Here is a 14,678-nt window from a genome sequence, read left to right as displayed (position 1 = left end):
AGGAAGGAAGGAAGGAAGGAAGGAAGGAAGGAAGGAAAGAAGGCATGAATACAGGCAGACAAAGAAAGACAAACTGACTTTTCCCATACTCTCTAAAAGTAACTAGCCTCCTGAAGAAACTTCCTCAGCCAGGTTGTGAGATAATTCTGGACATCTAGTATAATCATGGCATCTTATCTAAGACATTGGGTTTATTTTTTAATTTATTCAGGATTTTTTAATTTTAAGAACTTCATATAAAAGTATTATACTCACATCATTTCCCTCCTCAGTGTCTCCCCTCCAACCCCTCCTGTCATAAAATCCTGCACAGAAGAAGACCTATAGATATTATGTCTGCATTCACAAGTTTATGTAGCTAGTTATTAGCAAGAAGTTTCTAATAAAAAAAAAGTCAGCCCTTACAGGCTCTATTATTCTAGAATTCACTTTTCAAGAATGACTGCCTTTTAGGAAGAATGCGTTCTGGAATCCACCAAGAGCTCAGTTAAAGTCCACCTGACTTTCTCTCTCTCTCTCTCTCTCTCTCTCTCTCTCTCTCTCTCTCTCTCTCTCTCTCTCTCCCTCTCTCTCTCTCTGTGTGTGTGTGTGTGTGTGTGTGTGTGTGTGTGTGTGTGTATGTATGTATCAGAGAGAGATAGAAAGACAGAGAGACAGAGAGACAGACAAAATAATAGAGTATAAAAGTACTTTAAGGACCTAAACTTCAGTTTTCTACATGACTGGTAGGCAAACCTCCTCGAGTACTGTTTTACAAACAGAAGGCAACTTTTAAAATACTTTCTCAGCATAAAAAAATAAATGGCATGAAATCTGATGAAACATCAGAAGATATTTATAATTTCAAGAAAGGTTAGTGGTTTTCTTTTAATTGGCATGGAACAAATTTGCAGAGTTACAGTTAGAATAGATTCTGAGCCACTATTGTACACTAGTGTGACAATAAGTTAACAATAAATGTAATAACTACATGTTATGTTTCAAAATAAGTAAGGTAGTGGGTATGAAATGTTTACATCCAAAGTAACAGATCAAATGCTTGAGATGATGGAAGCGTTCATTGCCCTGATTGGGTCACTGAACACTGTACACATGTATTGAAAGATAATGGTTTTCATCGATGCTATCATTTCCTGAGATAGATCAATTTCTCAGTTATCTGCCTTCAGTGCCAACACCGATTCAGCTCAGAGCACATACTGTTGTGATCTTACACACTGATATGCACTGGTGACTGTCTGGATGTGTTAAATTCTATCCCTTTAGCAAAAAGTATATGTCCAGGGCAATGGATTACTTTTGGGATTTGGAAGGCTCCACTTCAGAGCCCCTGGGAATATTTTTTTTAAACACACAGCTTTCCACCTGTTGATGCATATATCAAAATGGAAAAATAAACTGGAGAGCCTGAGAGTTCATGGTCTTCTCAGCATTCCAGGTGATTCTAATACATTTTCTGTTCTAGAAAGATTCTTGGCTTTCCTCAAGTAACCTGATCCAACATCTTACACTTTTTTTCCTGCCAAGAAGTCCTTTACATTTACTTCTCACCTTTTCCCTCTTTGTTTAGTTCTCACTGAAGAGAAAAGATAATTCACAAACATCTTGCAGATCTATCCACAGGGGAATGGGAATAATGATCGTTTTCTTGGGGACTGAAGGCCAGCTGGTTGAAAACCTCAGAATCCCCAATGTTGAAGTAATCTCCTGGCCAGATGTTTCCTTCACTGGTTGGAACAGGGCACAGAGGCCCCAGTGGAAGACTCTCTGGACCCTAGCCTGGCCAGCTGGATCAGTTGCAGGTGGAGCAAATGGGACCCGAGGGCCCCATCAGGTCACCTTGCTGAGTATGAGTCAGGCCAGCAGCTCTTTATTTCTTCCTGTCTCTCCCACTTCCCACCACTCATCTCTGTGGGCAGCTGCCAGACCAGGGAACAAGAGTCAGGCAGGGGGAGGAGGGATTTCTTAATGGATCTTCCATCTCTTCAGTGGTTTGGGGTCTGGCAGAGATAATCCAGACCTGAAACAAATTGGCTCCTCCCCTGATGTATTTCGGTTAATGCACTAGCTGCCGAGAAGAAGTCAGGCTTAGGGAACAGAATCAATTTCCCCTGGCTGCATGAGAAGCACAAATCGAACCCCACAGCTCTTTATCTTCTTATCTATCTATCTATCTATCTATCCATCCATCCATCCATCCATCTATCTATCCATCCATCCATCCATCTATCATCCATCCATCCATCCATCCGTCTGTCTGTCTGTCTGTCTGTCTGTCTGTCTGTCTGTCTGTCTGCCAGCTTGTGTATTATCCATAGAGCTCCAAATACTGCCCATGGTTGCTTTCTGGCCACTAATGAAGCCTTTTTCTCTCACGGTCTGACTCAAATGCTCTGAAAAGACAGCAGTGGTCAAATGCCAAGTAAATCCTAGAAAATCTGGTAATCCAAAGTATGCCCCACCATTCTTTTCGATGGCATATAACCTTAACAGTTGCCAGTCTCCATAAAGGAGGTTTGGGTGGCTGCTTTCTGGCTAATTACAGACAGGGAAACTGCAGAAGTCTAGCAGTCTATTGCAATATCATTTCTCCATCTGGGGATAATCCTGACAACATATCCTTACTCTTTTTCTCCTTAAACTAACATCCAAAGTATTCCATTTCATTACATTGTCTTCAAATATAATTCATGTTGATCTTTGTATGCTCTTCTTCTTTCCTACCCCCAGCGTTGTACACTTCCATCTCTGATAGTCTTTTCGCCTAGGGGTCGCAAGTGTTCACTTGCTCTCCCTCCCTTTTTCAGCACCTTTTTCCCACTCCATCTCTTCTTGTCATCTCCTTTCTCATTTCATGATCTACATCCACATCTCTCTCTCTGTGTGTGTGTATGTGTGTCTGTGTCTGTGTCTGTGTGTGTCTGTGTCTGTGTGTGTGATCCATGAATGTCTATATACACATTAAAAGCTAGAACCTGCACCTGAGAGAACTTGCAGCATTTGTATTTCTGAATTTGGACTATCTCACTTAATGTAAATTCAGAATCCATTTATTTTTCTGAAATTTTCATTATTTCATTTTTTGATACAGTCAAGTAAAATTTTGTTGTGTGTAAATACCCATATTTTTATTACAATTTATCTGTTGATAGGAATATAAACATATTTTCTTTTACTACTATCATAAAGAAAGTCCAGCAACAAACAAGGATGTACATTTGTCTCTAAAGTAGAACTGTAGTCCTGTAGGTGTATGCTCAATACTATTATAGCTAGTTCAGATGGTATTTCTTATTACTAGATTTTCAAAAAAAACTTTAAGCTTATTTCCATAGTAATTTCAGCAGTCTATCCTCCTGCTAGGATTTAATAAGAGTTCTTCTTTTCCCACATCCTCAACAACATTTCTTGTCATATTTTTTTGATGATAGCCTTTGTCACTGGGAGAGATGGACTCCCAAATCAATTTTAATTTGCATTAATCGATTACAAAGGATGTTGACCACTTTAATGTATTCATTGGCCATTTGTATTTCTTCTTTTGAGAACTGCCTCGTACTTTCTTATTGATTGACAGCTTATCTGTGTGTATGTATGTGTGTTTCTTTTCTCAGGTCTTTGTATAGTCTAGATATTACCTCCTTGTCTGAAGTAGAGTTGACAAAGAATTTCCTTTCATACTATAGGCTTTCTGATCACTTCACCGATTGTTCCCTTAGCTCTGTAGAAGCTTTTTACATTTTATCTAACCGCATTTGCCCTTTCTAAGACTACTGAAGGTGCCACATTATTCTTGATTTTAAAGACACTCACCTAGATGTAAACCTTTTAACTATATTCCTACGAACAAGGGTCTTAGGAAATATAGGTTGGCAGAGTCATTTGAGACCCAAATGTGAGTCATTTCTGACTTCCTTTCAGACAATATCTGCTGTCACCTAGCTTAAGTTCTATTCTAGACAGCTTGGAAATGTCAAAATCTCCATTATCATTTTACATCTTTCCTCAAATTTTTCAGTCAGATTTCTAGATCTTTTAGATGAGATCAGCAAAGATGTATTATACAGAGAAACTTAACTATTATAAAAGTCTCAGTTAGGCACCAAAGAGTAGGGGGCTTGGAGGAGAAGTTGCTAATAGTGCAGTTTTATAGAGGCTGTTGCTACTTTCCTGCCTTCTAACCCTTGCAGCCTCTTAACTTTCATCAGGATGCTCTTAGATATCCAAGTGAAGCAGAGCTGTTACATAGAAGTGACGGATGCTCAGGACATAATAGGCATAAATAAAATTCTAGAAATAGTGGGGCATGGTGAGGCATGGTGAGACATGTCTTTAATCGCAGCACTCAGAGGCAGGCAGATCTCCAGGAGTTGGAGGCTAGCCTGGTCTACAGAGCCAGTTCTATGGACAGTCAGGGCTACACAGAGAAACCGTGTCATGAAACTAATCCAAGTCTCATATGTTCACATTATCCCAACAGATAGGAAACACCATGTCTCTTATCAGTCAAGTTTCACTTTCTGAAGAAATATGTTCAAGGACATGGTGGGTTAACGGCAGCCTGCCCGCAAATATAGGTAAAATGTGAGCCAAAAGCTGATTAGTGATACTCGTGGAACTCTCCATGAGAAATTAGTAATTTGTTTCTACCAATGTAGAAATCTACCAAAGATTTTTCTCTAGAAAATCTTTATCTTAAAAAAAAAAGTAGAACAATTAAAATGTACATGCAAATAAAATAATACATATGTGAAAGATTTTCAGTGAATCTGAGTAAAGAAAGAACTGCAAAGCTAGGGGCTTCTCAGTGGCATTTTTCCTGAATTTTAATAACTACAATTTCTCCAGATGTAACAAATGCCCTTTATGAGAAAGAGGATATAAGACTGCACTTAGCTGTTCTTGGAGTAAGATTGTAGCGATGAACTCAGGGAATTACTTTCAATCTTACTCCAAGAACAGCTAAATGCAGTCGATCATTGGAGAGAAGAGTGAAAATGCAGATATGAATCATATTTCCAGGGAATATGTTCAATTGCAGTGAAGCATAGAAAAATTCATAACATTCGCACAAGCAGGCGTAGGTCCATGTCATAAAACAAGTGGAATCCAAGTCTCCTGGCCTTTCTTACCACACTGTGATGCTAACAGAAATGACATGAATGGAGTGGATGAGGATTCCAAAACGTGTATCAACAAACTTCAGCAGTGAGTTTTACCAGCAGTTTTTCTAATGTCCCATGGAACCATAGAAAATAGCACAAATTATTTACAGACATTTGTCTATCTAAATTTACTTTTTATTTTGGGGTGAAATTAAGCCAATCTCATTGCCGTCTGGGAATCTGTCCAGCTTTGCCTTCTCCTCTTTTTTAGACTACCCTCCTGATACCTGCATCCCAGGACAACTGTACTAAAATGAAGGGGATCCTGGGTGAGACAAAAGACAAGAGAAGGTAAATCAGAGCCACAAAAAAAGCTGGGTAAACTTATTTAATGGCTACCAGATGGGGCTAGCCTTGGATATAGACCAATAAGTAGCCATGTGTTGTCTGTTTAGATGATAAATAGCATCTCACTATTAGAGGTAAATTTTGTTGGTGAGGATAATTGGTATTTTGACAGCTGTGTATATGTTTCTCTGATAACTGTCCTCTGAGATAACTACTAATGAGAAAAGCTCATAGATATCACCTTTATGTCAGAGTAGTAATATACTAGAGTATTATGCTGTTATTGGAAGGGGAAATGGATAATAGTCTTTTTTATTAATTTTGCTATATTCAAAACTATTATATTGCATAGACTGTAACTGTGCACTAAACTGAACTATGTAATGAAATGTGTTTTCTGTTTGGTGTTACTTTATTGGTAACTGACACATAACTAGAGGAACTCAAGATCTTCTCATTCAAGTTTATATATTTAGATAATGGAATGCTGTTGAGTACAGTTTTTATACTGCACTATAGAACCAGAATATATTTTTCCTACTTAACTATATTTTTATGTCTATTGTCTGGTCTCCTTTATTTCACCCCACCTCTACTGATCACTGTTTCTTTTTCTTCTACACTGACATCTACTTTAGACAATATCATTAAGTGAACACCTTCTAAGTGACAAAAAGGGACAAATCCATTAATATCAATTCTATCGACTATCATTTCTCTGTGAATTCTCAGTGAATTTCATGGAAACTCTTATTCATAGCCTTGGACTCAAACAACATAAAAGAGTTAAAAGTGTATTTTTCCATAATACCATAGTTCCCACTTCCATCACTGCAAATTTCCACATCCCACTCCATCCCTTGGACAGTCTTACCTCCTACAAACTGTGCAGCTCCCATGCAACGCCCCATCATTCTAGAGATGAGTTCTTCCATGCAGCATCCTAGGACGGCAGCCAGTGCCACCAGGAGCAGCAGAGCACAGCCAGCACCTGTCACCACTGTGCACATCTGCCATGCCAGGCTTGGTATGGCAGTAAAGCTGGCATAGCGCCCACATTCTTCCACCATGATCAGATTGTGCCCATCTCCTCGCACGGGGTAGTTGCATCTCCTGAATGTGCTGAAAGAAACTGGCTTTCCGAGCTGTGATCCAAACAGCCAGTAAGGAAGGAAGTAACTGGTAGAACTGGCCACAGCAGTAACTAGGGACAGGAAGGCCCAGAAGGTGCCTACCAGAGTAAGGCTGCTCCTCATGGTCTCAAGTTTCTGTGCAAGGATGGTGAGATGAGACGGTTCACAGCAGCAAAAATCAAGTTACAATGTAGACTCCACTGGCCTGTTTTCATCAGATTGCCAGGTCCTGGGACTCACAGGTGTGTTGTATGTCTCTTGCTTCTTGAGATCATTTTCTCAAGTCATTTGAGTCTTTCTGAGATATTGCTTGCCATCATCCTTTCCTTCTGCCTAGTTCAGAGTTCTATAGTCACTAGGCTGCAGAAGAAGAGTCACAGAATTGAATTAGTAACTACTATGGCAACCCAAATGGAACCTAATCAGCTAGCTAGCTTACAATGCTTGACATACAACATGGAACCGGTCGTGAGAAGGGAGTCTGAAAGGAAGGCTAGCCCAAGCACCTGAGGACCCAGCTGAAAGCCTTTGTGACTCAGTTTATTTCATAAAGTAACAGTGAAACAAGTCACAGACTTGCCCCTTACTTTATTGTGAGAGGGCAGTTTAAGATGTTTCATTTTGACTTAGACTGACCAACCACATGTGAGCTTTCCACAGAAATACCAAAGTGAAACTGGTAGGATAAAAGTTGCCTGTTTTCTTTAATCCCAGCACTTGGGAGGCAGAGGCAGGTGGATTTCTGAGTTCGAGGCCAGCCTGGTCTACAGAGTGAGTTCCAGGACAGCCAGGGCTACACAGAGAAACCCTGCCTTGAAAAACAAAAAGAAAAAAAAGTTGCCTGTTTTTGTATCCCATATCCATCACTGGGTCACTTTCCACAATAGAACTGAGGAGCAACTTGCCAGCCAGCAGCACTCACACCCACAGCAGCACCCACACCCATAGCAGCACTCACACCCAAAACAGCATTTACACCTACAGCTGCACTCACACCTACAGCAGCACTGACACCTACAGCAGCACTCACACCTGCAGCAGCACTCACACCTACAGCAGCATTCACACTTAGAGCAGAACTCACACCTACAACAGCACTCACACCCACAGCAGCAGTCACATTCACAGCAGCAGTCACACTCACAGCATCACAAGCACTCACACCCACAGCAGCACTCATACCTACAGCGACCCTCACACCTAAAATACCAAAATAATCATCCACATCCCCTGCTGGATACAGCAAAGAAAGCATCTCACCTTCCAAATATTTCAAAATCAGTCTTTCTCTGGAAAGGGAACACACACAAAACACACACACACACACACCACACACCACATACACCACACACACACACACACACACACACGTGTGCATGCATGCATGGATCTTTCAAGATCTCCCTTGGAACAAGTAATCTTAGATTCAGGATACCGGCTTTCCACTGCTAGTATCCACAGTCCAGTTCACAAATGGCTTTCCCAGATTTCCTCTGTCAAAAATCGACCACTTCCTTTCCAATCCATTAACCTGCCATTGCTTTCTGGCTAGTTTCTCTACTAATGCAGCTAGAGAGCACACTACAGCTTGATGAAAGCACTGTTAACTGTTACTAAGCAAGCAGATGGTGGAATGTTTCAGAAATATCTGATTCACCACCACTGCTTAGAGTCATAAGTAGTAATACTGAAAATTGGGGACCAAAATCACAGGAAGTGTCAGAGACTACCTGTAGGAGACCACTGTAATGCCACTTTTGGAGACCCACAGGAGCAAGCATCACCTGTGTTTGGGGATCTAGCTGTAAGTGATTTTATAAGCCCATCAAATAGTGCTTGGCACAGAGTAGGTATTATAATTCATGTTTGCTTAATGAACTTCTTTTTTAAAAGATCATCAATCTCCCAGATCGGCAGAAACTTTCATGAATCACTTAATTTGGCCTTCTGGTTTTACATATGGGTGAGTTTGGCTCAGCAAAGTAGGAAGTGATTTTTTTTCCAGTCATAGTTAGTAACCAGACACACCGGAACCAGAAACCTGATCTGATGATTACTAGACCAGAGTGTGGGGACCACTCAGTGCTAACTTACCCTCCCCCATCATTTTTTAGATGTGAGTATGAGAAGGAAGTTCTTTATCCAAGAGTAAAGCTAGTGAGGTACATAAGACAAACCACAATCTAGTTATTTTTTCCCAGTATTATGCTCTGTTTTCACACTCCATCATGTTTCCCTTCTTGATACATGTGTATTTTATACTGTGTGTTTTCGTGCAGAAAGACAGTCGAGATCATAAATTGCAGGTGCTTACTTTGGAATGTTAAGGTTTGAAAAGAAACTACCACGATCTGGTCCCCTGAGGATGAGGCTTTTTGCCTGAGAGTTGTGGGAATGAAAGAAAGATGTGGTGAGGGATTGAAGGCTAGTCGGGGAAAGAATGGAACTGGTTTGAGTAATTGCTGTTAGAAGTCAAGTATGCTTTACCACAATGAGGTAATGTATCTGCTTTGTTAGGCTGGAGTTTGTAAGAATATGAAATGCGTAGTCAGTGCCCCATGATGGACTTCTTTCCTAATGAAGATGCCTAGACCAGATGGGGAGAAGGCAAAAGCTAGGAAACAGCTATTGGCATCATCATCACAACATTTTCCAGATCCATTATTTCATTTGTTGTGCTCATAAATCTTCTTAGGTTTGTATGAAAAGTAGTAGCCATCCATTTACAAATAAACAAACTGGGGGTTCAGCAAGCCAAATGACTTTCCCAAAGATACACAATGATTCAATAAAAGTTATCATTTCTCACTCCCCTACCTACAACCTTCTCTTCCTATGTAGTGATGTTCTATGCACCCCAGATTATAATATCACCCTGTATTATTACACTTAAAAGCTTCCATGGTTTCACATCCACAGTTTCACGAGTATTTCAGATGGAGTGGAAGAATTACAACAAAGGCAGAGAAGTTAAGAGGATTGCCCATTTCTCAAGACATGGTGTGTAACAAGAGCATAGGCGGCTTCAAGCCCTGCACTTGTAGTCTGAATTAATGTCTCCCATCGACGTCATTATCTTGAGATCAAAAGTTCCAGCATGACAACTAGGAAGAATGGTAGAGATGATGAGACAGAGGAAGAGAGCATAAGCAGTGCTCTTATACATAGTGCTTTCAGACTATGATAGAGGGAAAGGGACAAGCCCAGCATAGTGGTATACACACAAACTCACAGGACTGGAGAGAGTAAGCCATCCTGGGCTATACAGCATGACACAGTCTCAGATATATGAGAATGGACAAAGAGAAAAAGTTTCTAATACAACACTGACCTCACCTGTGAAAAACAAGGCTGTTAAATGAAATATAATACTACCAACTAATACCACCTTGATTTTGTTTCAATAGTGGAATTCTGAAGCCAAAGTATAACAAAAACCTTAAATGTTAATATAAATGTACTTAGCTAAAGAAAATTCACTGTCTTTTAGAATTTAAATTAAGTACTTTAAAACTGAATTTCCTTAAGAGTGGTGTGAACCCTCATGTAGCCAGGCAGGAACCCAAGTGGAGTGATAGGGACACCAACATACACACAAATTTTTGACTCAAAATTTATACAAGAAATACAGGAATGAGATTGGAGCAGAGACTGAGGGAAAGGCCAAACAATATCTGGCTCAACTTGAGACCCATCCCATGGCCAAGCACCAATCCCTGACACTATCAATGATACTCTGTTATGCCTGCAGACAGGAGCATCTTGTCCTCTGAAAGGCTCCACCCAGCAGGTGACTCAGACAGATGCAGACACCCAAAGCCAAACAGTAGATGGAGCTTGGGGACACTTATGGAAGAGGAGGAGGAACAATTGCAGACCCAAAAGTGGATAAGAACTCCATAGGAAGACCAAGAGAGTCAACTAACCTGGACCCTTGGAGCTCTCAGTGTCTGAACCACCAACCAAAGAACATCTATGGGCTGGACCTAGGCCTCCCCACATATATATAGTAAATATGCAGCTTGATCTTCATGTGGGTCCTGAACAACTGGAATGGGGCTATCCCATAAACTGTTCCCTGAAGGTGGGATATGTTCTTCTAGCTGGACTGCCTTATTTGGCCTCAGTGAGAGAGGAAGCACCTAGCCTTACAAAGATGTGAAGCACAGGGGTGGGGGGAATCCCTGGAGGGGGACTTCCTCAGAGAAGGAAAGGGGGAAAGGATCATGTGGGGGTATTATGACTGGGAGGGAGGCAGTGAGTGGAATATAAAGTGAATAAGTAAAAAATTAATAAAATTAAATAAAAAGGAGTGGTGTGAGCAGCAAAGGCTGCTCAGGACTGAAGGTTTTCTGGAATGTGGAATTTTTTGTGACAAATTCAGAAAATCCAAAACTACTTGGATTGAGATGGTCAGCATTATTTAGAATTAGAGTCATTGCAAGCCAACATTGTCAATGGATAGCAAGTTGAGAATCACTGCCATAGACAATTCCCTAATAGGCTCTCTCCATAACTCATGTGATATGAACTTAAAACTGACCAGAAAATTCAATACTAGAAAGATGAGATGTGTACATTTTTGCCTTATCTCTCTCTAAATCAGGGATTCTTGACTTACCAGGTCACTGACTAGATTGCAGGAGTTTGGTTTCTCATTTATTTTCTAGAGGACTAATAAAAGTGGGCTGAGCGTACAGCTCAGGCAGAGAACTCGTAGAGCATGTGGGGTATGTGTACACATTCACAGTGGCTGAGCAGGGAAGCACAGTCTAGTAACCAGTTTTACTTGCATCATTTGCAATAGCCTAATCCCCTTTCTGACAGTCTCCTAAAGTCCAAGTCCAAGTACATTCCCAGAAGCTGGTTAAGTCACTTTATTCTCACCTCAATAACTATAGCAAACAATGCCATCCTTCATTGTATCCTAATGCCCTGTCAACTTTGTTTCTGTTTCTCTGCCCCTGAAATAGCTAGCCTTACAGACATATTGCATTAAAAAAATAAATAAACAAAAAATAAAAAAACCAAGCAGTACCATAGTGCTTCCATTGGCCAAGCATTGATGGGTAAAACATTTACTTTGCTATGATGTATTCTTTTATTAGTATATTTTTCCATCCCTCAAACTGATACAGGGACACCAATCTTTTCATTCCCATTAGAGCGCATTGTATTCTGAGTTAGAAGGAAGTAAAACGATTCCCAAGGACAGCAGTAGTCAGACAAAACAGTGTCTGAGCTGTAGGTGCTGTTCAAAAATGGCTGCAAACATGCTTATATGAGGAATAGGTTTATTGGTATTGGTATAAGTAAAGAAACATGGACAAGTCTTTTTCCTCAGCTCTTAGGCAGTGTGTATTTCCTACCCGCCAAGCCTTTACATGTACACTTCCTTGATGTTGATATATTCTTAGGAAATGAGCCAGATGTACAGACATACATGTCTAATAGCCTCTTATATCAGGCTGGGTATCAGACATAGTCAGTCTACCCATTCTAGACCTTTCTCATTTAAAAACAACCTTAAAAATAAACCATATTCAAATCATTTCCCGACAACCTTTTCTGCCAGTTATGTTCTTTGAAGCTTTTCCTCCTCTACAGTAACAGCTGCTCCAAGGTTTTCTGTGCTTGATTCTCTTTCAAGATGATGTCGCTCAATGGGCTTTATTCTCTACCTATACCTTTGTGACTATACAAACATCTCACAGTATTTTAGCTCAGCTTTCAAAATTGCTGAAATGTCTCCTGGGCCTGCAGCCTCACCCATCCCTTCTCTTTTGTCTATCATAGTAAGACTTGCACAACCAGATGGGTTGGGTTAGTTTGTTTATTTACTTGGATCTCATCATCCCAAGGTACAGATCATTACAAGCAAATATGAGCTTCAATCCAGGAAGCCAGAGAGTAAGTGGATACAGAGAACTAACCAAGCAATCAAAAATGTAGACATTTGAGGTGGTTGTTTTGATACAGCCAAGATCCTGAACCCTTGAGGCACACTCAATCAACTTAATCAAAAACCTAGAGGGTCAACTACATAACAGAGTTACCTATGCAGAGGAGGGAAGAGTTTACCAACAAAACAAAAGAAACAAACAGAAATGCTACATTAAATACTAGGCCATTCTCTTTCTCTAATGTTTGACGTCGAAAATGTAGAAACTCAAGTGACTTCCTGAAATTTCATATGAGCATCTCCTGACCCAGAAGTGCCACTTCCTGAACACTTATCTGTCTGTGCTTTATCAACCGGGTAGGAATCTAGCTGCACAGAATCCCAGTACCCTATCTTCAGTGGTGGTCTGCTTGTGTAGGGAATCTCCCACACACCATCAGACAATGCAAAGCTGCCTCTCAGTTGCTCTTTCAAGGTAAGGATAGAGTCTATCAGCAAGGGAATGAGTGATTGGAAAGGCATGCATTTTCCACCACCTTATGTTCATAACTGCAACCTGCTATTGCTGTGGAATGAACCTTCTATTCCAGGTCCTAGAATGAAATGCCACCACAGCTAACTAGAAGGCAGGTTATATGGTTTTGCACTCAGCTCAAAATAGCTAGGATGCAGCATGGTATGTCAAAAGGGTCTCTGAATTAGGGGCTCTAACTCTCCTGCAATAAAATCACTTGAGATGCTCTTTCAAAGTAGAAAGTTGTGAATGCCTTCTCCCTACGAGATTCATCGAACTAGAGTTCGTGAGAATTTGCAATTTTTCTGATGGAAACTCAGGACTGAGGGAACACTCATTTAGTGGAAATGAGTGATATTTCGGGAGTCAAATGTGATGTAGACTCCTTAGGTCTTCTCCTTAAAGTGGCGTGAATATAGGGGTTGGGGGAAAATCACTTCAAACCTTTGGGTTTCTGTTTCATCTAAACTGGAAACAATGGCATGAAATACAAGTAAAATATAACATACATGGTATGTATTACATATCAACAGGATTGGTATCAATTATCCTCCAGGCTAGCAAAGAAGACAGCATTGTTGAAAAATAGAGATAACTTGATGTTACTCAGAAGAAAATCATCCCCACCCCATCCTGTCTCCTTGAAAACCCTCTATCAGTTGTTGCTCCTGGGCTTTTATTTTACTTTCCCACCAAAAAATAAAACCACTTGGTTAAGTGTTCTTTCTTAGCATGGATTAATAGTTAACACCTTTTGGCTTCCTTGTAAATCACCAAGTGTGGCACATAGTAGGAACTCCAGCTACCAAATGAATGCCATGATTTAACTCCAGCCCTACTGACCTCAACATCTGCACTTCAGTTTAACCTGATTCTTGTTTCAGTCCAGTAATTTCAATTTAGGCTAGTCTAAGACATTGCCCTACCACATCACCACATCGGGAAATCAGATCCGTTTTTGACTTAGATAGACAAGTCAGAACAAAATCCCTCCCTCTACTCCCAGAGAAAGTCTGCCTTCCTCTCCTCAGGTTACCAAGTCCCTTGGGGGAATGCAGCTTGCTCTTAACCCTTAGGTCTTCAAACCTTGTCAATATGAAATAAGAATCCAGCACTGATCCCTCATAGACTATGCAAACAACCAACTATGAGGAAGTAAAAATACACCAGGCTGCCCTTGGGAAGAAAAACAACTTCTCTGCTTTGACATGAAAGGACAGGAAGCCTGAGAAAGGAAGCAGGGAAGAAGGGCTGAGCAAGGGGAGAGCAAAGCAGGTTTTTTTTTTCCAGCTGCTTCAGTTGCATTTGGCCAAATTGCATATTTACCTTCTAGCCACGAAGGCTGATTGACTTGTTCCCTTTCGCCTGGTTCAGATTTGAGAAGAGAGAGAAAATAAGAACTTCTCACAGCTTGTCAGACGGGGATGGGATTCCCAGTTGCTGTTTGCAATGATGCCTGAAAACCTTGCTTTACCTTTGGGAGAGAGGGGAGGAGTCCAGCGTAATGGGAATTAACTCCAACTATGCTGGAGGCTTCAAACTCACCCTCTGACATGCAGGCACTTGAAGCAGAAACCAGCTCAGCGGGCACTCTCTCACCACCCACATCCCGCTGCCAAGGGTTGGAGTTCTCTCTCTCTCTCTCTCTCTCTCTCTCTCTCTCTCTCTCTCTCTCT

The 14,678-nt window shown here is 40.8% G+C and overlaps 1 protein-coding gene across 1 annotated transcript in view; it reads right to left on the bottom strand.

Moving 5' to 3' along the window:
• Lhfpl1 (LHFPL tetraspan subfamily member 1) overlaps nt 1–14,480 on the bottom strand; it is a 36,247-nt gene extending 21,767 nt beyond the window's left edge. The window contains exons 1-2 of the mRNA XM_028773892.1: nt 14,329–14,480; nt 6,328–6,946 (exon numbers count right to left, since the gene is read on the bottom strand). Of these exons, the coding sequence (XP_028629725.1) occupies nt 6,328–6,709 (382 nt within the window). The 5' untranslated portion in view covers nt 6,710–6,946; nt 14,329–14,480. The remainder of the gene's footprint in view (nt 1–6,327; nt 6,947–14,328) is intronic.
• Nucleotides 14,481–14,678: the final 198 nt, after the last annotated feature.

Source organism: Grammomys surdaster, unplaced genomic scaffold (genome assembly GCF_004785775.1).
Source record: "Grammomys surdaster isolate TR1022 unplaced genomic scaffold, NIH_TR_1.0 236, whole genome shotgun sequence".
NCBI classification, from domain to species: domain Eukaryota; kingdom Metazoa; phylum Chordata; class Mammalia; order Rodentia; family Muridae; genus Grammomys; species Grammomys surdaster.
The sequence above is the reverse complement of the archived record's forward strand: the minus strand, read 5'-3'. Positions and strand labels throughout refer to the sequence as shown.